Source organism: Rhinolophus ferrumequinum, chromosome 26, assembly GCF_004115265.2.
Source record: "Rhinolophus ferrumequinum isolate MPI-CBG mRhiFer1 chromosome 26, mRhiFer1_v1.p, whole genome shotgun sequence".
NCBI lineage: Eukaryota > Metazoa > Chordata > Mammalia > Chiroptera > Rhinolophidae > Rhinolophus > Rhinolophus ferrumequinum.
This window is the reverse complement of record NC_046309.1, coordinates 17,027,314-17,050,479: the sequence shown is the minus strand read 5'-3', so window position 1 is coordinate 17,050,479 and position 23,166 is coordinate 17,027,314. Positions and strand designations below refer to the sequence as shown.

General features: G+C 49.6%; 1 protein-coding gene across 2 annotated transcripts; it reads left to right on the top strand.

The window, feature by feature from the left end:
* The first annotated feature begins 1,808 nt into the window (after positions 1–1,808).
* SMO (smoothened, frizzled class receptor) lies at positions 1,809–21,022 on the top strand. 2 transcript variants are annotated; one of them, XM_033099285.1, is made up of 12 exons: positions 1,809–2,657; positions 12,704–12,909; positions 13,536–13,745; positions 14,017–14,189; positions 14,533–14,752; positions 14,849–14,972; positions 16,244–16,336; positions 16,776–16,884; positions 17,691–17,876; positions 18,446–18,594; positions 19,104–19,238; positions 19,504–21,022. In XM_033099285.1, the coding sequence occupies exons 1-12, from the start codon at positions 2,330–2,332 to the stop codon at positions 19,935–19,937; spliced, it is 2,367 nt and encodes a 788-aa protein (XP_032955176.1). In that variant the 5' UTR covers positions 1,809–2,329; the 3' UTR covers positions 19,938–21,022. The 2 variants fall into 2 exon arrangements, with proteins under 2 accessions (XP_032955176.1, XP_032955177.1); XM_033099286.1 differs by having other exon boundaries at positions 2,192–2,657; positions 19,107–19,238; positions 19,504–21,003.
* The last annotated feature ends 2,144 nt before the right edge of the window (positions 21,023–23,166 follow it).

Sequence of the window (23,166 nt, the reverse complement as noted above, 5' to 3'; positions counted from 1 at the left end):
TGAAGTATGTCCTAATGTTTGGAATTATTTTTCCAGTGGGAATATAATGCCCTGATGACAGAGTCTGTTCCTACTTCTTCCATAAATCACCAGTGACTTCCTTCAAAATGGTCAAGCCTCTTGCCCTTCATTCTCTGATTAACGTTTTTAAACATATCACTCCTCTGATGAAAAATTTGCACTGTTCGGGCGTCCGGGTGGCTCAGTTGGTTAGAGCGTAAGCTCTCAACAAGGTTGCCGGTTCAACAACTAAGTTGAAGGACAACTACTTGGAGCTGATGGGCCCTGGAGAATACACACTGTTCCCCAATATATTCCCCAATAAAAAAATTTTTTTTTAGATTTGCACTGTTGCCTTATTGCCAGTAGAATTAAACCTTAATTTTTCTGTATGTCATTCGAGGTTTCTTACCAATCGGTTTCCCTGTTTATCACCTACTATGTCCTGATTGCCAGGCCAGTCATACTCTGAGCCATAGTCATAGTTTCCGCCACTTGTAATGCCAAGTCCACTCCTCTCTACTTTTCTAACTCCTCCTCCTCACACTTCAGGGCTGGATTCAAATCCCACCTCCTCCACTTCTACCCACACAGATCTCTCCCTGCTATAAATTCCTACAGCACACTCACTGTACACCTCATTTAGGCAGCTTATTTACTGAGTATAATGCATGTCCCACTGCACTAGATATTTTGTGGATCAGAGACTAGAATAAGATCCCTGTCCTGGAGGGAAAGACTTTGCTGCTTTGTCATGATGTATCAGTTTCCAGAGGGCAAGCCATGTCTCCACAGTAAAATGCCCACATTCTACAATGACATCATGCTTATCGGAGTGCTGTGTATATCCCAGGATTTCAGGACTTGCTAAATTGAATTAGTCTCTCTCTCTCTCTCTCTCTCTCTCTCTCTCTCTCTCTCTCTCTCTCTCTCTCTCTCTCTCTCTCTCTGGGGCTTATGTACTAATTGAGGATGGTAGCTGAAGTGCAATCTCTAATTTGCTCTTAAACAGCCAAACCTAACAGAACTACCGTGTTTCCCGGAAAATTGTGACTGAATGCACAATAAGGAAAGGAGCGAGGAAAGACAAGACGAGCAGTGTAAGGAAGAAGAGCTGCGGCAACTTCCTCCGCCAGCCTATGAGCAGCAAGGGCCAGCAAAGATGGACTGGCTTCCTTTGGACATAACCAAAGACACCCCAGCGCCAGTCATTGGAAACCATAGTTGAGACTTCACACATTTGTAGCAATACAGGCTTGGCGTTGGCAAGTTTGGTTTCCAGACACCTGCTTCCACAGATAACAGCCGCCAGGGCAGCTACCTGAGTGACTCTGAGATCCTCTCTCACACAGGTCGGGAGCTGGAAGGATTTGACAAGGGAACTCCAAACTCTGGTTCTTCTCCATGGGGCTCCGGGATAAGCTGAAAGATCTAACCAAAAGACTGGCGGGTTGGGAAGCGGGGCGGGATATAGTAGAGGTCTCAGCTGCCTTCAGGCACCCCATGTTTCTCCCACCGTAAACCCAAAGAGTCCACTCCCTGCAAGTGACCAAGTCGAATGATCCTGGGGCTAATCAAGGTGCCGGCTGGGTCTCGGTGCAGCTCCGGGCCACGATTTCCACCGGTCTCTTTCCCCCAGGAGGCGGGCAGGGTCAGCAGAGGCCCCCAGTCTGGGCCCCTCCGCGCGCCTGGGTCGCCGAAGCTTGCGCTCCTCCTCTCATCCTCTCCCCTCCTCTTCCCTCCCTCGGCCGGTCCCTCCCCCAGCCGTGGCGGAGGGGGGGCCGGGCTTGGCTCCGCGAGGGCCGTGCATTCCAGAGAGCCGAGCGAGCTAGAGCAACAAAGGAGCCGGGTAGTCGGCGGGGAGAAGTCGGGGGGCTGCGTTGCGCTCCGGCGAAGGTGGTGGCTGGGCCCCGGGCTGGCGCGGGGGCGGCGCCCGGGACTTAGTCCCGCACTCCCATCCCGCGCCTGGCCTCCATCGCGGGGCCCGGAGGTGGTTTTAATGGTGGGAGCGGGGATGGGGCTGGAGGTTGGGGGCCCAGGGGGCTCCCGGCGCTGAAGACCACTTGGATTGCCAGGTGAAGGGGTGGGGGGTTGCGCATCCCGGCCTGGGCCTCGGTCGCCCAACATGGGCCCCGGCTTCCAAAGTTTGCGAAGTTGGGCGCCAAGGGCCCGCGGCGCGCGGAGCGTCCGGGGGAGCCGGGCACCGGACTCGTGGGGCGCACAGGTCGCCTGAGTCGCCTCCGCGGCCCCAAAGGTTGCGCGTGTGGCCGGGGGGCTCCGGGGAGCGGGCGGGGGCGCCAGGGCTTGTGCTGAGTTGGCGAGTTTGGCCATGGCCGCTGCCTGCCTCGTACGGGGGCCGGAGCTCCTGCTCCTGGGGCTGCTGCTGCTGCTTCTGGGGGGCCCCGGCCGGGGGGCCGCCTTGAGCGGGAACGCGACCGGGCCTGGGCCGCGGAGCGCGGGCGGGAGCGCCAGAAAGAGCGCGGCGGTGACCGGCCCGCCGCCGCTGCTGAGCCATTGCGGCCGGGCCGCCCCCTGCGAGCCGCTGCGCTACAACGTGTGCCTGGGCTCGGCGCTGCCCTACGGGGCCACCTCCACGCTGCTGGCCGGGGACTCGGACTCACAGGAGGAAGCGCACGGCAAGCTGGTGCTCTGGTCTGGTGAGCGCGCGGGAGCCGGAGCCGGGGGTGCGGTAGTGGTATGCGGGGACTCGGGGAAAGAATAGGCTCAGGCCTGAGCTTTGGAGAGGGCGGGAGCTGCACCCGGGTGAGCTAAAGGAACCTTGTCTGAAACTTTGGTGAGTGGCTGTATTCAGGATGGGACCCTCGGTGATGAGGAGGGAGGGCGAGGAAGTTGAGGCATCGGGTCACAAAGGGCCTGAGCAGGGTGGGAGAGCAAAGGATGGGGGGTACGAGGGGCCCGTGAGGAGCGGGCTCCGAGCCACAGGAAAGGACATCTTCCAAAAAGAGGAGATGCTTCTCCTAAGTGCCACTCTGGAAGCGGGTTCCTTGGAGATTCAAGGTGTTTAGACCTTGGAGAAGAGACTGGAAAATCAAGTTGGAGATGAAAAGGGGAAGGATGGGGGTAGAATATTTAGGCATGGGGGGGTGAGAATTGAGTGAAATCTGTGATGGATAAGAAACCCCCTCGTGATGAGTAATTAAAAGGTAACCAGAATGTTCCAGAAATCTGGAACAGGAAGACAGGAAGTCCAGAGAACCGTGATCCTGTGTTGTCTTCACAGATTTCATGGTTTCCTCACCTGAAAATGGGGACTTTGATTTTTGTTTGACGTTGTGAAGGAATGAGACTATTCTAACGATTATTTATGTGTTCTTTGGAAGTTTGGGTCTTCAGGCTGGCTAGGGCTGTGGAAAGACACAATTCTGGGGTGTTAAGAGCCTGTGGATACTTCCATGGTGGTCTGAAGTCCCAGAGCCCTCACCTCAAGGTGGAATTATGGCTGGGCCTGAAAAACTGCAGACTGAACCCAAACAGGTCCTCCGGTGGCCGTGGAAGTGGATTATCTCCCCACCTGTCACTCTTCTGTTCTGGGGGCCTAAAAGGGGCTCAGGAAGGGAACTGGTCTTCTCATCCCTTGCTTCTAGCCAGGATGATTCCCAAGCAGACCTTGAAAAAGAAAGGAAAATCAAAAGCTAGGAGCAGAGCTGGCAGCCTCCTTCTTTTGACAGGCCCCAGGTGCCCCATATCTCATATCTCCATTCTGCCCTGGGTGCTGGTGACGATTTATGGAGGTTGTCTGTCATTGTCAACTTGGCCACTAGAGTTTTGAGTCTTTGCCCAATGTTAGACAAAGTCCTATCATTCCTGGGTTGGTGAAGATGCCAGAGGAGGAACTTCGAGGATGGTGTCCATGGTGGAGCTACATCCTTTGTGGGTATCAGGTTTAGAGTCAGCATATAGGCAAAAACCATGTGTGATTAACAGTAGCTTGGAAAAATCCATAAATTACCATAACATAAGGTCTGTGATTTTGCATATACGTCCTCTCTATGGTAATATGTTTGTGTAATATGTTTCACATAGAGTCATGTACAGTGTTAAGAAGGGACATACAGAGAAACTATCATCTTAGTCTCTAAAGTCACATAAATGTAAAAGCAGAAGACTGAAAGAATAAAAAAGGAACACAAAGGTATTTCTTTGAGCCCTACCTGAAATAAGGCTTGAGTTTAGGAGCCAGCTGTTTGGAAAATCCAAATCTCTCAGCACTAGAATCTCACCCAGTTCTGTGTTACTCACACAAAGAAAGGATTCTCTTTCTCTCTCCTTATGTTTTTTGCGGGGGCCCTGGGTTGAATTCTCCTAAGTTAAATACACGTGGGATGTTGCCATTCTGTCATTATCATCAAATCAAGGAGGGAAGGTATGAACCTCTTTCCAGCCCATACTCCTGAGAGCAACTGCTGAGTAGACAGATGAGGTTTTGGCAGGAAAGTTTAGGAGTTAGAACCATCTGCTGGTGCAGGTTTGAACCTCATTAGCTGTGCCTCTGGTGGAGCAGGGTCCTGCAGAGGTCCCGGCGCTGAGCCCAGATCCTTACTTCATTCTGAGCTCTTCTCTGCTGCCACCCCTCATCCCTCAGCCTAGTCCCATTCTCATGTGTGTTCTGGTTGTTCTCTATCTGCTTTGGGTCTTTCTGTGGGATGTTCTATGAAATAGGGCTGGAAGCAGATGTTGTATGAGCTGAGTCAGTGCATAGGTAGAGTGAACCTGAGTCAAGGGTGAGAATCACAGACCGGTCATCAGCTGGGAACTTCTGACTAGTGATTTGTCCTGTCCTGAGTCAGTGTCTTGATTTGGCATTAGACATGGTCAGTGTCGCCGGGCTCTTGGAGGTGTTTCTGTGGGTGAAGGATTGAAGAGGATGTATGTTGTCTTCATCTGTAAACTTTTTAAGGTTCTTCGCGTTATTTTCTGAAAGCCTGAGTTCTGAGTTCCACTCATTCATTCATTTAGGTATTGGGTGCTTGCTACATGTCATCCTGGATCAGGTTCTGGGGCATATAAAGATTAAAGATACAGACATGGTCCTTGCCATCAAAAGGAAGACAGACAATTAAACAGGCTTTAGTAACACCTGTGAAAGCTATGGTGACAGGTAGGGTGCTGAAGGAACACAAAGGACTTTGGGGAGAGAGAGAACACACCCCCTTCCACCACCAGAGGAATTGACATTTATCCCATGACCTGAGAAATAAGTAGGAATTACTTGGGCCAAGGAAGGGTTGGGTGGGAAGGGACAGGAAGAGGAAATAGCATGCACAAAGGTGTAGAAGTGAGAGGGCTTGGTACTTTTAAAGAAGTAGAAGAATTTCAGTAGAGCTGGATCAAAGCATGTGAGGGATAGAATTATAAGAGATAAGACCTAGAGAATTAGGAAATAAAGGGATTCATACCCCATATTAAGAAGTTTAGATGTTATCCAGAAGATAATAAGGAGCCATTGAAGGCTTTTGAGCAAGGAAAAATGTAATCATGTGTGCATTTTAGAAAGAGCTCTTTGAGTCCTGTGTGAAGAAGCCATGGTTGGAGGGAAAGCCTGGAGCTGGTGGCTCGTTTAGGGGATGGTTGAAGGAGTCCAGGTGAGAGATGATGGCAGGGTAACAGGCTGGAGGAAGTGGACAGATCAAAGTTTCCGAGCTAGAGCCAATGGGACTTGCTGATGAGTTGGATGGAGGGCGTGAGCAAGCAGGAAGACCCAGGTTTCAGGCTTAGATGGAAGGTGGTACCTTCACTTTCACTAAGCTAGAGAATGCTAGAGGAGTAGGTTTAGAAAGCAAGCAGGGGTTCAGCTTTGGCCGGGTGAATTACGTTCTCATTTGGCTCATTGGACATCTATGTGGAGAGTCCCAGCAGATCTGGTATAGGAGTTGCTGGAGACAGGTGGCCAGCCACTATGTGCTTCCTTGGCCGGATTGCTGAGCCTTTGGAATCATGCCATTGAGTGAGGAAGTTCATAGCTCAGGTTGGGCCAGTTTTCAGGTGTGTATAGAATTTGGGTCTCCTATATCTTTCAACTCTCTGGACTTGGGCTTCTTCAGGCACACAGCATCTTCCCCATTGTAGCTTTAAATGCCTCCTCTCAGGCATTCCAGGCTGACCAGACAAACATAATATTCAGGTCATGGCTCACCTTTGGCCAAATCTGGTTTGGTAAATGGGGCAAGAAAGCAGAGAGGCCTGAGGCTGGCAAGGGAAATAGGTCCCTGAGAGCCAGCACGTAGCCTCTTTCACTGCTGTGCTCTGTGTGTGCACAGGGGTATGTGGCCCTGTCTCCCAGTCAGGGCAGCCAATAAGAAACAGCCGAGGAGCTGGGAGAAATTTCTCACTTGCCCCTCAGACATCTAGTTGAGAGGTGGGAGGAGGGATGTTGCTGGTGATGATGTGTTATTTGAAGGATCTAATCAGGAAGAATTTCCTTAGAGCTGTTCGCAAACCTGGCTGATGATCAGAATGATATATATGTATGTGTACACACACGCGCGCGCGCGCACACACACACACACACACACTTCAGTAAAGTATAAAAGTACAGAAAAATACCTATGGGCCCACTTTTTCATTTTTGCTTCAGATTTTTAACTTTTCAGTTGTAAAATGTAGCATGTATACAGAAAGTACCTAAAACACAGAGGTCTAAATAACAAATAATTATAAAGTGACTGCTGAGTCAAGAACTAGACCGTGGAGGGTCCCCTAAAAGCTCTCCCTGTGTCCATTCCAATCATATCCCCTCCCTCCTCTTATAGAAGTAACCGGTATCCTGATGTTTTCCATAACAATTTCCTTTTTTCCTCTGTAGTTTTACCATCTAATTTTGGAATCCCTAAACAGTGTATTTCAGTTTTGTATGGTTTTGAATTTTATACAAATGGAATCATGTGGTGTGTATTTTATGTCTTGCATCTTTTGCTCTCCATTATTTTGTAAGATTCATCCATGTTATTGCAGCCCATTTTTCTTTGCTGGATAGTACTCCGTTGTAGAATAGATCACATTTTATTTACCCATTTTGTTGTTGTTAAACATTTAAGTTGTCTCCAGTTTGGGGCCACTGTGAATACCATTGCCGTGAATATTCTTTTATGTAGATCCTGATGCACCTGGGTCAAGTTTCTCCAGGTATGTACTTAGAGGAATGGAATCGCTAGACAATAGGGCATGCGTACATTTATAATACCAAACAGTTTTTTAAAGTGGTTGTACCGACTTATACTCCCACTAGCCCTGTAGTAGAGTCACCATTGCTCCACAGGATTCCTGACCCTTCGTATGGTCAGCCTTTGAAATTTTTGCCTGTCTAGTGGAGATGTTGTGATATGGATTTATGGTTTTATTTTAACTTTTTTTTGTTAGTTTCAGGTATACAAAACAATGTAATAGACATTTATCATTTATATCCCTCACACAGTGATAACCCCCCTCCCCCAATGGATTTATGGTTTTAATTTGCATTTCCGTGATTACTAGTGAAGTTAAGCACCATTTCAAGTGTTTACTGGCCCTTTGAATTTCTGGTTTTGTGAAGTGTCTGTTCAAATCTTTGGTCTATTTTTCTATAGGGCTTGCTGTCATTTTTGTAAGATTTGTAGAACTTCATGGATATAAGTTCTTTATTGGTTGTATGTATTGATTATTTTTTCTATTCTGTGGCTTGCCTTTTCATTCTCTTTGTATCTTATGTTGAACAGAAGTACTGAACTTTAAGGTAGTCATTTATCAAACTTTTTATGAGTAGTGCTTACTGTATCTAATTTTAAAAAGTCCTTTCGTACCACAAAGTCATGAATTTATTCTCTTATGTTATCTTCTCAAAACTTTATAGATTTTCCTTTCATTTTAGGCATATAATTCACCTGGAGTTGATCATTTTAGAACTTCAGTTTCATATATAGTATCTCAGCATCATTTGTTAAAGAGAATATCTTTTCTCCACTGCTCTACCATAAATCAAGTGTCCAAATATATTTTTGTTTCTGGGATCTTTATTCTGTTTCATAGATCTGGCTTGTCCACCCCTTGCCAATATCACACCATGTTAATGATCATATCTTTATAGCATGGTTCTTCATTTTCTTTGAGCTATGAACCTCTTTGACAGTCTAGTAAAACTTATGGACCCCTTCTCAGTATAATATTTTTAAATGCTATTTTAAAAGCCTGTGAATGTAGAAAAATACAGAGACTAACACCTGTGTTCCCATTTTTTCTGTTTGTTTCATGTTTTATTAAATTAAAAGAAATAAAACAATACAAATAAAGTTGATGTCCCCTCTTTTCCTCATCTATAATACCAAACAGTTTTTTTAAAGTGGTTGTACTGACTTATCCTCCCACTAGCCCTGTAGTAGAGTCACCATTGCTCCACAGGATTCCTGACCCTTGGTATGGTCAGCCTTTGAAATTTTTGCCTGTCTAGTGGAGATGTTGTGATATGGATTTATGGTTTTATTTTATTTTATTTTAACTTTTTTATTAGTTTCCAACCTCATCCCTTCTCTTCTTTGGGGAGCTTCCCCCATCTCAGTAACTTGCATATTTATTTTTTTAAGCTTAATTACTTTTGAAAAATAGGTACTACATGCACATAGTAAAAAATTCAAAAGTAATAAAAATTAAATTCCTGCATTTCTCTTTCCATCTATCCATTTCCCTTTCCCAGAGGCAACCACCAACACTGGTTTCTGTGTGTCCTTTTAGAGATACCCAATATATGTACCAATGTAGATGTGTCCTTAGTTCTTTTTCTTCCCACAAAAAAACAGTAGTACCGTGTTTCCCTGAAAATTAAGACCTAACCGGAAAATAAGCCCTAGCACGATTTTTCAGGATGACATCCCCTGAACATAAGCCCTAATGTGTCTTTTGGAGCAAAAATTAATATAAGACCTGGTCTTATTTTCGGGGAAACACGGTAGCCTTCTCCCTGTGCTGTTCTCCACTCAGCAGCATCCATTTAATAAGATGTATTGGAGATAGTTCCATTTCAATGCAAATAGTTCAACTTTGAGTAGTGTGCTATTATATTGATGTATGATATCTTATTTTGCTCGTCTCCTATTGATAGATAGGCATGCAGGCTGTTTCTACTCTTTTGCTATTACAAACAATGCTTCAATGGGTAATCTTATAAATTATCTTTGTGAACATGTGAAGTGCAATTGCTAGTATAAAATTTTGATAGATAATGCCAAATAGTCTCCACAAGTGTTTAGTAATTTTTTATTCCTACTAAAAATATACAAAAGTGCCAGTTTCCTCCACACTCTTGCCAATACAGCATTTTCAAATACAGTGGTAGTACCTCGGTTTTCGAATGTCTCCGTTGACGGACATTTCGGTTTACGAATGCCATGAACGCGAAAGTAAATTCTTCGGTTTTCGAACACGCCTCGGAAGTAAGTCGAACATATCATGCGGCTTCTGAACATATCATGCGGCTTCCACTGAGTGCAAGACCCTAAGGCCTCGCTGTTGGCTGTTTTCGAACTTTTCAGAACTCGAAAGATCTGCAACGGATTACATTCGAAAACAGTTATTTGATCTTTCTCGCTCTAAAGTTTAAACATTGATTTTCATTGTAGTTTTATTTCACATTGATTTTATTAAGAGTGAGATTGAGCATCTCTTTATGTGTTTAAAGGCCATTTGTATTTTCTCTGCTTGTCTTTTGCCCTTTTTTCTATAGGATTATGAATTTCTTATGGATTTGAAAGAGCTTTATGCGCATAAAGAATTAGCTCTTTACCTGTGATATGTATCAGAAATATATTTACTTAGTGTGTTGCTTTTCTTTTGATTTTTTTTTGTTTTTGTTTTTCAGTCTACTGAATTTATCTATTTTTCTGAAGTCTTTTCTTTAAATCTTTTATTTCATAGCTTCTGGGTTTTGTGTCATACATCAAAAGGCCTTCTCCACTCGATGGTTTAAAAAACCATTTCCCATTTTTATTCTAGTACTTAAATTTTTTAAGATAATGTACCATGTTTCCCCGAAAATAAGACCTAGCCGGACAATCAGCTCTAATGCGTCTTTTGGAGCAAAAATTAATATAAGATCTGGTCTTATATTATATTATATAAGACCCGGTATTATATTATATTATATAAGACCCGGTATTATATGATATGATATGATATGATATGATATTATAAAGACCGGGTCTTATATTATAGTAAAATAAGACTGGGTCTTATATTCATTTTTGCTCCAAAAGATGCATTAGAGCTGATTGTCCGGCTAGGTCTTATTTTTGGGGAAACACAGTAGTTGTTTTCAATTCACCTAGAATTTATTCTTATATAAGAAGTGAGGTAAGGATCCAACTTATTTTTTCCCTAGATGGCTTCTCAATTGTCTTTTAAGGTTTATTTAATGTACCTTTTCCTTGGGGAGTTTATTTTTAAAGAATAAAAAATATTTAAAATGAGAAAAACATACAAATTACATTTTTTCCCCCCTTCAAGACATTGTTTCTCAGTCTAGTTGTGTAGTACACAGCTCCGTGGCCCGTGTTGGTATTATGTGCCTTGTGCTCCGCAGTTGGTCGTCGGTCACCGGCCGCTCATGGCAGCACACAGTAGCCCACGGTAGCCCACGACAGCACACAGCACCCACAGCAGCCCAGGGCAGCACACGGCAGCGCAGCTCCAGGGAGAGCTGTTGTTTGCAATCTTAGCTGTAAAGGGTGCGGCTCACTGGCCCATGTGGGAACCGAACTGGTGACCTCGGCGTTAGGAGCGCGGTGCTCCAACCACCTGAGCCACCGGGCCGGCTCAAATTACACATTTTTAAAAACTGATAATTACCAAACATATCACAAAATCCAGAAAAATAACACGATATTTTTATTAATTAACTGCCTGCTGCTCTTCTAAAGTACATTTTACTCTAGTGAGCTCTTCCCCTCATTGTAAATATGTCGTTTAATAAGTATCCAGTAAAAATCACTTTTTGTTTGTTATACAGCTCTATGAGTTTATATAAACACATAGAGTTATATGACCAGCCACTACATTCAAGACAGTGAACAACCCTGTCACCCCCAAATAGTCCCTCATGCTGCCCCTTTCTAGGCAAACCCTCCTCCCACCCAACCCCTGGCACCCACTGCTGGGTTCTCCACCCACTCCCACCCAGTCAGAATTCCTGGAGTGGGTCCTCCATCCACAGTGATAGGGGTTTCCCAAATGATTCTGATTTGAGTCAGGCCTGGGAACCATTCCCCGAGATCATTGCTTAAGTGACAGGAACTTGCTCTGTGCCCCTGGAATAGGTTCTGTCGTAGTGAGAGCTGTGAGTGGTAAGAGGCCTCAGATAAGTAATAATAACAGCTAACATTTCCTGAGTGCTTCCTATATGACAGGTACTGTGCTAAGCACTTAACTTGCTACCTCACTCTTCACAACAGTTCCACAAGATAAATCTATTATCCCCCATTTTACAGATGAGGAAACTGAGGCTGGAGATAGAGATTACGTAATTTGCCCAAGATCACACAGCCAGGAAATGGTAGAGCCAAGATTTGGGTCCAGGCAGGCTAATTGCTGTGTCCATGCTCCTAATCCCTCTACTATATTGCCTCCCCTGCCCCCCGAAAAAAGAGCAGTTACCTACCCCCATGTCCCCCACCCCAACCTGGCAGAGTGGCCAGCACCCATGTTAGTGCTCATGTCCTCAGAAACTTCTCCTAATACAACTTCTTGCTTAGAAAATAGGTGTTCCTGAAGCAGGGATGAGTCAGGAGGGGCGAGGCAGGCAGGATGCTGTGTTACCCCAGCCCCTGGGGCAGCGGGGTGGAGGTGGGCTGGGGCAGGGGGCTGGGAGGCCTCTTCCTGTTTCTGTCTTGTTGACGTCTCCTTTCCTCCCTCTGCACTGGATACAGCCTCTTCTGTTTCTCTCCATCTGATTTCCTGTTTCTTCCTCTGACCTTGGAGTACCTGGCTCCCCTGACTACCTCTTAAGTTCCCACCTGTTCTCTGTCTCACCTCAGCTTGGTAAGAGGAGCAAGCGTCCTGGGGGGCTGGGCAAAGGGAAACGTCTCCTGGATCTGGAGCCTGGGCCCTATGAGGGGTGGGTCCCACCATCCTCCTTCGCCCTGTTAGAAGCCTGTAGCAGGTTTTAAGAACGCTCCAGAATATGTACAAGGTAAATCCACTTGGGGTTCTCAGCCAGAGGCACTAACACTCCCTAGCAGGGCATTTGGAAATGGGGCCTATTTCATAAAACTTTAATTGGATTATAATGTACATACACAAAAGTGCACAGATCATAAGCTTAATTTTCACAAAGTAACCAGTACCTGATCAAGAAATAGAACATGACCGGTGTCCCAGAAGTTCCTCTTCAGGCTCTCTTCCAGTCACCAACCCTGGAAGGGGGCTGCGGGAGTGGAGTATTTTTTGGTTGTCACAATGACTTAGGGGTCCTACTGGCATTTAGTGCGCAGGGTCCAGGGATTCTAAGTGTCCTTTAATACATGGGACAGTCCTGCAGTACAGAGAATCATCCTGCCCAATGCCCTGTTGAGAAATATCGTGCCCAACAGCTCTAAGCAGTATTGGCCTATGATGTGGCAAGAGAGATGTCTTAGGCCTGGGGAACAGGGAGGCAGCTGTGTCTCTGGGTCAGCGTGAGGAGGGGTCTTCACTGTAATGTGTGCACACTGTCGCTACCCTGCAGGCCTCCGGAATGCCCCCCGCTGCTGGGCAGTGATCCAGCCCCTGCTGTGTGCTGTGTACATGCCCAAGTGTGAGAACGACCGGGTAGAGCTGCCCAGCCGCACCCTCTGCCAGGCTACTCGTGGCCCCTGCGCCATCGTGGAGAGGGAACGGGGCTGGCCTGACTTCCTGCGCTGTACCCCTGACCACTTCCCCGAGGGCTGCCCGGTAAGTGCTCCGTAGGGCAAGGTCAGTCCTCTCTGGACTGGGCAGGACCAGGCATGGGGCGGGGCCCAGCCGGAGGAAGGACAGGGAAGCCCAGAGCTTTCTCCCCTGGGAGACTCCAAGTCTGCAGCCATGAGGTCAACTGGCCACAAACCCAAACTGAAGCATGTTGGCTGGGCCCATCCATCAGGGATTATTTTTCTTTTCTTTCTTTTTTTTTTTTTTTTTTTATAAAATATAACTGTGTTCAACAATTTTTTTTTTGAGCACCAACTGTTAGGTGTTAGAGAGTTACGGGGTCACAGATGGCAGGAACGTATCCTTAGGGTGTTTGTCGTGTATTTAGGGAGTCACGGCACATGTAAAACATCGGTGGAGCTTTTCCCAACATCATTTTTCAAATGAATCCATTTGTTTCTGCTATCTTATAGATGGGGAAACTGAGGTAACAGAGATGTCAAATAATTTGCCCCAGGCTACCTAGCCATTGAGTGGCAAGGCTGGGATTCAAATCCTGGAGGGTTGCCTCCAGCGTCTGTGCCCTTAGCCACTCTGCCACGCTACCCCTGTGCCGCCCCGGGGCCTTCTGCTCCCTTGAGCACTGTCTTTCTTCCCTTCCCTGGGGCCAGAATGAGGTGCAGAACATCAAGTTCAACAGTTCAGGCCAGTGTGAGGCTCCCTTGGTTCGGACCGACAACCCCAAGAGCTGGTACGAGGACGTGGAGGGCTGTGGGATCCAGTGCCAGAACCCACTCTTCACGGAGGCCGAACACCAGGACATGCACCGCTACATCGCCGTCTTCGGTGCCATCACGGGCCTCTGCACGCTCTTCACGCTGGTCAGCTGAGGGCAGGCCCGTGGGTGGAGGGGGCAGGGGAGCCGGGGGGGGGGGGGGGGGGGGGCCCAGGATGCTCAGCCCGTAAAGTGGGAGTTGGATCGTCCGTGAGAGAGGCTGGGTTCTGTGGGCGGAGAGGGAGGTGGGCAGAGGATGACGTGGCGGGGTCCTCCGGGAAGGGTTGTGCTAAGAGGAGCTTGGGGTTCACATAAGCATGTCTGCAGCAGCAGAATAACCCTAACCTCACAGAACGGACCCCACTTCTCTCTTCTAGGCCACTTTTGTGGCTGACTGGCGGAATTCGAATCGCTACCCTGCAGTTATTCTCTTCTATGTCAATGCGTGTTTCTTTGTGGGCAGCATTGGCTGGCTGGCCCAGTTCATGGATGGTGCCCGCCGGGAGATCGTCTGCCGTGCAGATGGCACCATGAGGCTTGGGGAGCCCACGTAGGTGTCTTGGGAACCTAGAGGTGAGGGTGAGGGCAGGAAGGCTAAAATGTGTTTATCGCAAAAGGGACAGGTTGGACTTGATCCTGAAATTTCAGGGTAGGGTGCAGCTCTGCCTTGTTCCACCCAAGGTTTCCAGTATTATTAGGACCTTGATTGTTTGCATCTGTTCAAAGGGGCATCTTCTGTATCCTCTTCAAATCTGCCTGGGTCCTGTCTCCAAGCCATGACTCCTAGGGAACCTCCAGACCTTAGAAGCCAAGAGTCTGGGGACAGGGTGCAGAGAGCTGGTAGAGGGAGTACAGAATGACCTCCCCAAGTGACACCCCACATGTCTGCACAGCTCCAACGAGACCCTGTCCTGCGTCATCATCTTTGTCATTGTGTATTACGCCCTGATGGCTGGTGTCGTCTGGTTTGTGGTCCTCACCTATGCCTGGCACACCTCCTTCAAAGCCCTGGGCACCACTTACCAGCCTCTCTCAGGCAAGACCTCCTATTTCCACCTGCTCACGTGGTCACTCCCCTTTGTCCTCACTGTGGCAATCCTCGCTGTGGCCCAGGTATAGTGACTGGTAGGGGGCTGGAGACCTGAGTAGGGTGGGCTTGGGTGAGGGGCCAGTGACCAACGCTGTTCCTCCCACCCCGTCCTGCTCCAGGTGGATGGGGACTCCGTGAGTGGCATCTGTTTCGTGGGCTACAAGAACTACCGATACCGTGCTGGCTTCGTGCTGGCACCAATTGGCCTGGTGCTGATTGTGGGAGGTTACTTCCTCATCCGAGGTGAGTGAGTGACACCAACCAGGACCAGTTGGGCAACAACATATACTGAGCACCTGCTCTGTGAAAGCCAGCTCTGCTGCCTTCGCAGTGGGACCTCAGCCAGGTCACACAGGGTCTTGGAGCTAAGTGGAAGGTGCCCCCTCTCGGAAGACACAGTCCGTTGGGCACTTGGTATGGGACAACACCTTTGTGTTGGCCAGAAAAATGCACCCCTTTCTTCAGAATGTTGAGCCAGGGCTCACAGCTTGTTGAATGGAACCTGGTCTGGGTTCCAGCCTCCACTCAGTCCTTGGCTGGGTGCACATGTATGGGGGTAACCTACTCTGTCCACATGGACCATCTTGGGGCCTTCAGTCGAGTGTACACACCCTGAATTTATATATTCTCTCAATCTTTTGGAGCTTGGTTTCTCATCCCCCTCCTGCCCATAACATACACTCACATACAGTTTTCACTTGCACAGGTTTCCTGTTCCCTAATTTCCCCTTCTCAGTCTACCACCTCCAAAGTAAGCCTCCATATCTTCTTAGCTCATTTTGGGGGCACTTTCTTTGTAAACTTCAGTTTCCTGCCCTTGCACTGTCAGCCTTCTGCTCAGCCCACCTCTCCCCTCTTTTTGGCAGTGTCTGAGCCTCCGATTTATGTTTTGTATCTGTGCAGCCCTGTTCAGTAGCCACTCGCCCCATGTGTCAAAACTAGTCCAGAATGAGATGTGTCCTAAGTGTAAAACACACACTGCATTTCAAAGACATAGCACAAAGTAAACTATCTCATTAATAATTTGTTATATGGATTATATGTTGAAATGATGCTATAACAAACAAAAGCAGCTGTTTATAACATGTATTGACATTAGTTTCACTTGTGTCTTTTTATTCTTTTAATGTGGCTTCTGGAATATTTGAGATTATGTGTGGGGCTCCCATTGTATTTCTATCAGACGGCGCTGTTCTCAAGTCTCTTTTTATGCCTTTTCCAGCAGAAGAGCTCTGACCTCATTGCCTTACTTAGGGGTGGCCAGGCCAGGACCGAGGGGCCTTCTCTCTCTTCCCGACTGTCCGTCTGCACTCTGCCCCAGTCTTCGCCATCCATGGCACATCTGCCACCAGCTGTGCTCCATTTCTCTGGTGTCTCCGGTTCCCCCAGCTTTCCATCAGCACAGGTGTAATCAGACCTGGGACTCCAGAGCCAGGACAACCTCCCTGCCACACCTCCTCTCTCCCAAGAGTGGCCTCGCCCCCGCTAATGTCTGAGGTCTCCCTTCTGTTCAGGAGTCATGACTCTGTTCTCCATCAAGAGTAACCACCCGGGGCTGCTGAGTGAAAAGGCTGCCAGCAAGATCAACGAGACTATGCTGCGCCTGGGTGAGTGGGCCCCCGGGCCTGTGGCCTGAGGTACTACCCAGCCCAGCCCTGCACCATCCTGGGACCTGCAGGACAGGGTCTTGGCAGAGGCAGTGTCAGTGGCCATAGGAACAAGACAAGGCTGGGGTGTAGATGGGTGGGTGGGTGGGTGTGGGGGGTGGTAGCAGCTCAAAAAGGGACCTTTTCTTGGCAAGAATTCAAGTTCATGCCAAGACTGCTTCCTCATGCCCGTTTCCCTCCCACTGGGCCCTCTCGCAGTTGCCTCGAGCACCCTTCATGCCTTATTTTGGAGACTACCGTTCTTGAACTGAGCCCAGCATGAATTCACCCCACCACACTCAGCTGTCTTTCAGGCCCAAGTGGGGCATACGCCCTCCTCCCCACAGCTGCTCCTACACCTGGGAGTGGTAACATCCTGCCCGCCCCTTGCCCTCCGCAGGAATTTTTGGCTTCCTGGCCTTTGGCTTTGTGCTCATCACCTTCAGCTGCCACTTCTACGACTTCTTCAACCAGGCTGAGTGGGAGCGTAGCTTCCGGGACTACGTGCTGTGAGTGCGAGGCGAGAGGCTTGGGGGCAGCCGTGGTGGGAGCCAGAGCCAGGGCTGCAGGGACCGCCCTCCTTTGGGGGTGTGCCGGGTCCCTGCCTCAGACGGTAGGTGAGACTGCCCGTTTTGCTCTGGGCGCCCAAGATGTCAATTGCTCTGTAATTAGCAAACCTGGCAAGCAGCCCTGAGTCCCTGCTCAACTCCGCCCTTATCTCTGCACCCCACGGCTGTCTGGTGGGCGCATTTAGAACTGTTAAGAAGCCATCTCATGTTTGGCTTCTTTGACCGGCCCTGTTGGTCACAGAAGTTGCTCTCTCCAATTCTGACGTACTCTTTTACAGAGCTTATGGTAGAGCACTACACAGAAGTAGTTACCTGTCTATGATAAGGTAACAGCCTGTTAATTCTTGCTGTTTGGCCTGTGCTCTGTGTCACAGTGAGGACGAATCTGAGAGAGGAAGGCATCTTAGCTGCTGAGAGAAATGCAGCATCTTCTGGTACCAGGACCAGCAGTTAAAATGCTCATTAAAACGGACACCAGTCCATGCCCTGACTGCTTCAGACTCCTTCTGAAAACCTCCCGCTTCCAGTCGGGAAAGCTGCAAACCGCACCAATGCCTGGGCCTCCCCCCGCCAGACAGCTGATTTAGTTGTCTAGGGTGCAGCCCAGACATCAGTCGTTATTTAAGCTCCCAGGTGACTCTAATGTGCACCCAGGGTTATGAATTAGTGCTTGGGGCTTAGGGATTGTCTGGGTACCCACCCAGGAAATCCAGAGAGCCTCCTCTGTCTGTCACCCCTCACCTCAGGTGCCAGGCCAATGTGACCATCGGGATGCCCACCAAGAAACCCATCCCCGACTGTGAGATCAAGAATCGCCCTAGCCTCCTGGTGGAGAAGATCAACCTATTTGCCATGTTTGGAACCGGTATTGCCATGAGCACCTGGGTCTGGACCAAGGCCACGCTGCTCATCTGGAGGCGCACCTGGTGCAGGTGGGGTCAGCAGCCAGCCTGTTCTGACCCCACCGTCTTACTTTCTCAGCCTCGGTGTCCCCATCATTAGCACAGCCTTGGGCAGGCGAGATTTTTAAAGGTCTGCTGAGGCGCCTAATGCTGCCTTCTCTGTGGCTCACTACTGCCCCCTGGTGACGCCTCCTGTCCTGGGGAGCCATAGGCCGGTCCTGAGCCAGCATCTTCTAAGGCAGGGGTGTCCAAACTTTTTTCAACGTTTTTTACCAAGGGCCATATGTGGTAAAATACACAAACAGCCGGGCCACTCACTCGAGGTGAAGTACGTATTGCCTCACCTGGTTTATTTAAGTAAACTAAACATATTTTTGGAATCTGCTGCGGGCCAATTAACAATGGAACGCAGGCCGCAGTTTGGGCACCCCTGTTCTAAGGGTAGAATGATCTGAGAACTGTGCACACAGGAGCCCTGCATGCCAGGCCCCCTTCTTTGCAGAGTAGGCCTCTACTCCTCGGGGTCGCTGGTCTTTCACAAGATTCGACGGGAAGTGGCTGCTCCTCCACTTCCCCTCCCCCATCCCTTCTGCTCTCAGGTTGACTGGGCAGAGTGATGATGAGCCCAAACGCATCAAGAAGAGCAAGATGATTGCCAAGGCCTTCTCCAAGCGGCGCGAGCTGCTGCAGAACCCAGGCCAGGAGCTCTCCTTCAGTATGCACACCGTCTCCCATGATGGCCCTGTGGGTAAGCTCCCGCCCCTTCCCTCCCCCGGAGCCACTTAACACCCACAGTGCCCAGGCCCCCGTCCCCCCCAGGCTGGTGTGAACACACGGACTGCATGGAAGGCTGTGAGGAATAAAGCATTACCTGCTCTCCTCACACACTCATTCTTCTTCAATTCACATCCCGTCCCTAGTCACTCTCCCCTCTGTTTCTGTCCTGGGTTCAATAGTTTGTTTTGGGTCCAAGAGGACTCATCTCCCTTCCCTTTCTTCCCCCGTGTCTTCCAGTTGTTCTCCCTGGGCTAGAATAAGTCGGGGTTCTAGGCACTGGCCTTCTGGTCTCCAGTGAGGTTCCACCCTTCAGGTTGGGCGTGGGTTGAGATGATTGTGAGCACCAGGGCAGGTTTTCTGTGCTAGGTGCAGTGGGAGCCATCTGCTGGGGGAAGGTGAATGGTACTGAATAAGGGAGGAGTGGTGACTGCAAGGGACTGAACAGTCACCAGTCCTTATCCTTTCCTTCCATCCCCACAGCAGGGCTGGCCTTTGACCTCAATGAGCCCTCAGCTGATGTGTCCTCGGCCTGGGCCCAGCATGTCACCAAGATGGTGGCTCGGAGAGGAGCCATACTACCCCAGGATGTGTCTGTCACTCCTGTGGCAACTCCAGGTATGGGGTTCAGGCTTCTGTAGGAAGGTGGGGACATAGAGGCTGGTGGGGGGGCGGGGAGTCCTAGGACTGGAGTACCAGGAGGGAAAAAGGAAGTAACAGCCATGGAGGATCTAAAGTGTGGGACTGAGGCACGAGAGGTCTAGAGTCGTGGGCCTCAGAACTCGAAGAGTGGGGGTCCATGGAGAGAAGTGGGGGTCCAAGGAGAGAAGGGCAACGTGGACAGAAGCAGGTTCAAGGCTCATGTTTTCTCTCCCACTGTCAGTGCCCCCAGAGGAAAAAGCCAACCTCTGGCTGGTTGAGGCAGAGATCTCCCCAGAGCTGGAGAAGCGCCTGGGCCGGAAGAAGAAGCGGAGGAAGAGGAAAAAGGAGGTGTGCCCACTGGTGCCGCCCCCAGAGCTTCACCACCCCGCCCCCACCCCTGCCTCCAGTGCTGTTCCTCGACTGCCACAGCTGCCCCGGCAGAAGTGCCTGGTGGCCACAGGTGCCTGGGGAGCTGGGGAGTCCTGCCGACAGAGAGCCTGGACCCTGGTCTCCAACCCCTTCTGCCCAGAGCCGAGTCCCCTGCAGGATCCGTTTCTGCCCAGTGCCCCCGCCCCCACCGCCTGGGCTCAGGGCCGCCGGCAGGTGCTGGGGCCCATTCACTCCCGAACCAACCTGATGGAGGCAGAGCTCATGGATGCAGACTCGGACTTCTGAGCCTGAGAGCAGGACCTGGGACAGGAAAGAGAAACACATACTGTTCCGAGGCTCTTCCTCCTCCCTGCGAGTGCTTCCCCAGGATCTCGTCTTCCAGAGAACCTGCGGGCCCAGTGCCTTTGCAGGAGGGTTCTATATGTCTGGCTCATGGCAGCAGGACTGTGAGAAAGAGCCCGGACTGATCCGTGGGTGGGCCTCAGCCAGGGAGAGGCCCTGGAGTTCAGGCCCTTATCTCTTCCCTACCAGCTGGAGTCTGGCTAGCAGCACCAGTCTGCATCAGGATCATGGAGTATGCAGAGCTTTTGGTGGGGCAAAATGGCAGAGGTAGGGGTGACAGTACGCAGCGTGGGGCTCTGGTGGCCAGGGAGGCAGATAAATCCCTATCTGGCAGATGAGTGCTGGCTGTCCTTTTCTGTGCCAATGGGTGCCCCTTCCTGGCACTCAGACCAAAAGTGTTTATTGTGTCACTAGTCTTTTGTCTAAGTGGGAACGCGCTCCCTGTCCCCTCTTCTAGGTGGTGATGGTTCTAGGAGTACCTAGTCCCATAGGAGCTATAACCTGTCAGCAGGTATCCAGCTGGCCCCGCCCCAGGCCAGTAACCCACCCTGTGTTCTGCACCCTCCTTTCAGTTCAACCAGGCCAGCCTCTTCCTGTTTTCTGTTTGTGGATTAGGACCCAGAGTGCAGCCTTCTCCATCCCACCCTGTGTGGCTGGGCTCATCTCCATGAGATTGATTCAGCCCCAGAGCCTGGCGTGGGGTAGAAGCAGAGTGAGGGGGAGCCTCTGGTCCTTGGAGAGACACGTGTTGTCTCTTTCTCATATCCGTCCTGTGGAGGATGGGTCCTCTGACTTGAGGGGCTACCCTGGGAAGCTGCTGGAGCTCCAGGCAGGCAGGAAAGCTTCCTTTAAGGTCCACAACCGGTGAGTGAGGAGATGTCCCACCTCTTATAAGCCCCCTCCCCATCCCCAAGGCCCCAGTTTCAAGACCTTAGGAGCAGGAAGCCTTAGGAGCTGGCTGGGTTCCAGATCGGGGGTAGGGATGGGGAGAAGAAATATAAATAGTAAATAAAAGGTTTTTGTATAAACTCTTGGTGTGCTTTTTCATAGGCTCTGGTCTCGACCTAACTGTTTACCAGGTTCTGATCTCATGTGTCTTCTACTTCCTCCTCAGGCTGTTCTGAAAGGCCAGGAGCCTGGTGCTAATGAGGTCATGACTGACAGATGTCTGGCTGATGTCAGCTTAATGTGCTGGCTGTCCTTCCTGACCAGTCGGCTCTATATGGACAAAAGCTCTTCTGTGGCCACCGCTGCTTCACTGTGCTCTGAGCTTAGATGATTAAGAACACGCAGCTTGCCCGGGGAGTGACAACTGGGAGCAAGGGTCCCCCTGCTGGTGTAGATGAGCACGGCGCCCTGTGGCAATCCTGGGCCCCCCCTCTGGGGGCCTCTTGCCTTCTATAAAGGATGTCAGTGGGATCGGTGCATTCTGGTGCACACTTCCTTCCCTGGGCTGTCAAAGGAATTCAGACTTCCTTGACGGAAGGCTGTTAGCCCCACTTCCTCCAAAAAGGTGTCAGTAGAAGACTGACAACTGGGTTGCAAGGACTCAGGATCACGTGGAAAGGAGATCTGGGGAGCAAGGGGGGTGGTACCCCCACACTCAGAGGGTATTGTGGAGTGTCGACCAGACTTGTTTGGGGAGTAACTCTCATGATGGGGACAGAAGCATTTTGCCAAGAGTCAGATTCCAGGGGAAGGGGAACTAAGACTCTGATCTGATGGATTCTAGGTGCTTTACATGTGGATTATTAAAATAATAATAATAGCTAACTCTTACCGAATGCTTGCAAGGCTCTCTTCCAAGCACGTCACATGCATTAACTTGTTGAATCTCACAACAGACCTATGAGGCACTGTTACCATTCCCAAGATACTGAGGCACAGAAAGGTTTGGTAATCTGCCCGAGGCCACACAGTAAGTGGTAATGCTTGGATTCCATTCCAACTCGAGTGGGCTCTTGGCCACTGCATTCTACCGTCTCTTGTTTAATTCAGAGGGATCAGAGGCGCTAGTTTTTCATAGAAACAAGCTCAGTGAAGCAAAATGACTTGTGTACAACCTCCTGGCTAGTACGTAGCAGACACTGGGCCCAGTGTCTTCCTGACTGAGTCCAGATCGCCACTCTCAGTTCTGACCTTTGATTTGTCCTCCTATCCAGGTAGGCCATGTTGTGTTCCCTCTGGCCGCCATATATCCCTTGCTTACCTTGCTCATTCTGGCGGTGATAGCTGTCAGCAGCATAGCTACTTTTAACCTTTATCAACAACAGTATTCAGGGCTGGCCCAGTGTCGCAGGCAGTTGGAGCTCTGTGCTCCTGACGCTGAAGGCTGCCAGTTCGATTCCCGCATGGGCCAGCAGGCTCTCAACCACAAGAATGCCGGTTCAATTCCTCCACTCCGGCAAGGGATGGTGGGCTGTGCCCCCTGCAGTTAGCAGCAGCAACTGGATCTGGAGCTGAACTGCGCCCTCCACAGCTAAGATCGAAAGAACAGCTTGACTTGGAAAAGGTCCTGGAGGTACACACTGTTCCCCAATAAAGTCCTGTTCTCCTTCCCCAATAAAAAAATCTTAAAAACAACAACAAAAACACAACAGTATTTGATAAAATGTATCGTGTTGCCTAATGATCTTTTCTGAAATCAGGGAAAATGTTAACAATTTTCCTTCTTCTTTTCATCTCCATGAAAATTCCCTCCACCTCTTCTTTCTTTAGTGGGAACACTTATGTAAAGGATGGGGAATGGGATGTACGGGAAATTCATTCTGGGCTTGAAAAAGCTGAGAAATGTTAGCTTTCTATGTCTGGCTGTGGAGGTTGACAGACTACAACCACGAGAGGGCACTGTCAGCCCACCTTCTGTGGATGCAGGCATTAGGTGGCCACTGGACCTCCAGGACCGTAGACATGACCCCAACCAAGAAATCTTACAGTATTTTTGTAGGTGCACCAGACCTCTTGACGGAGCCATAGAGGCCACTTTCCTACCACAGCTCCTGATTTAGATCCCTGGAAGAAACACCTCAGAATCCAAGAGGAACTTGGTTTCGGGAACACCCTGTAGTCCAACTGCTACCTTGAGAACAGGTCTCCATGTGTTCACTGCTCTAGGAGGCGCTTAGAACACTCAAACATAGACTCAGTCTTCCATCTTCCTAGATTGTGAGAC

What these genes read in the sequence shown, in the direction of transcription:
- SMO (XM_033099285.1), top strand. Translation starts at nt 2,330, where the DNA reads ATGGCCGCTGCCTGCCTCGTACGGGGGCCGGAGCTCCTGCTCCTGGGG. An exon ending in ATGAGGCTTGGGGAGCCCAC is followed by an intron (nt 14,190 to 14,532) that starts GTAGGTGTCTTG and finishes ATGTCTGCACAG; the next exon opens with CTCCAACGAGACCCTGTCCT. An exon ending in CAATCCTCGCTGTGGCCCAG is followed by an intron (nt 14,753 to 14,848) that starts GTATAGTGACTG and finishes GTCCTGCTCCAG; the next exon opens with GTGGATGGGGACTCCGTGAG.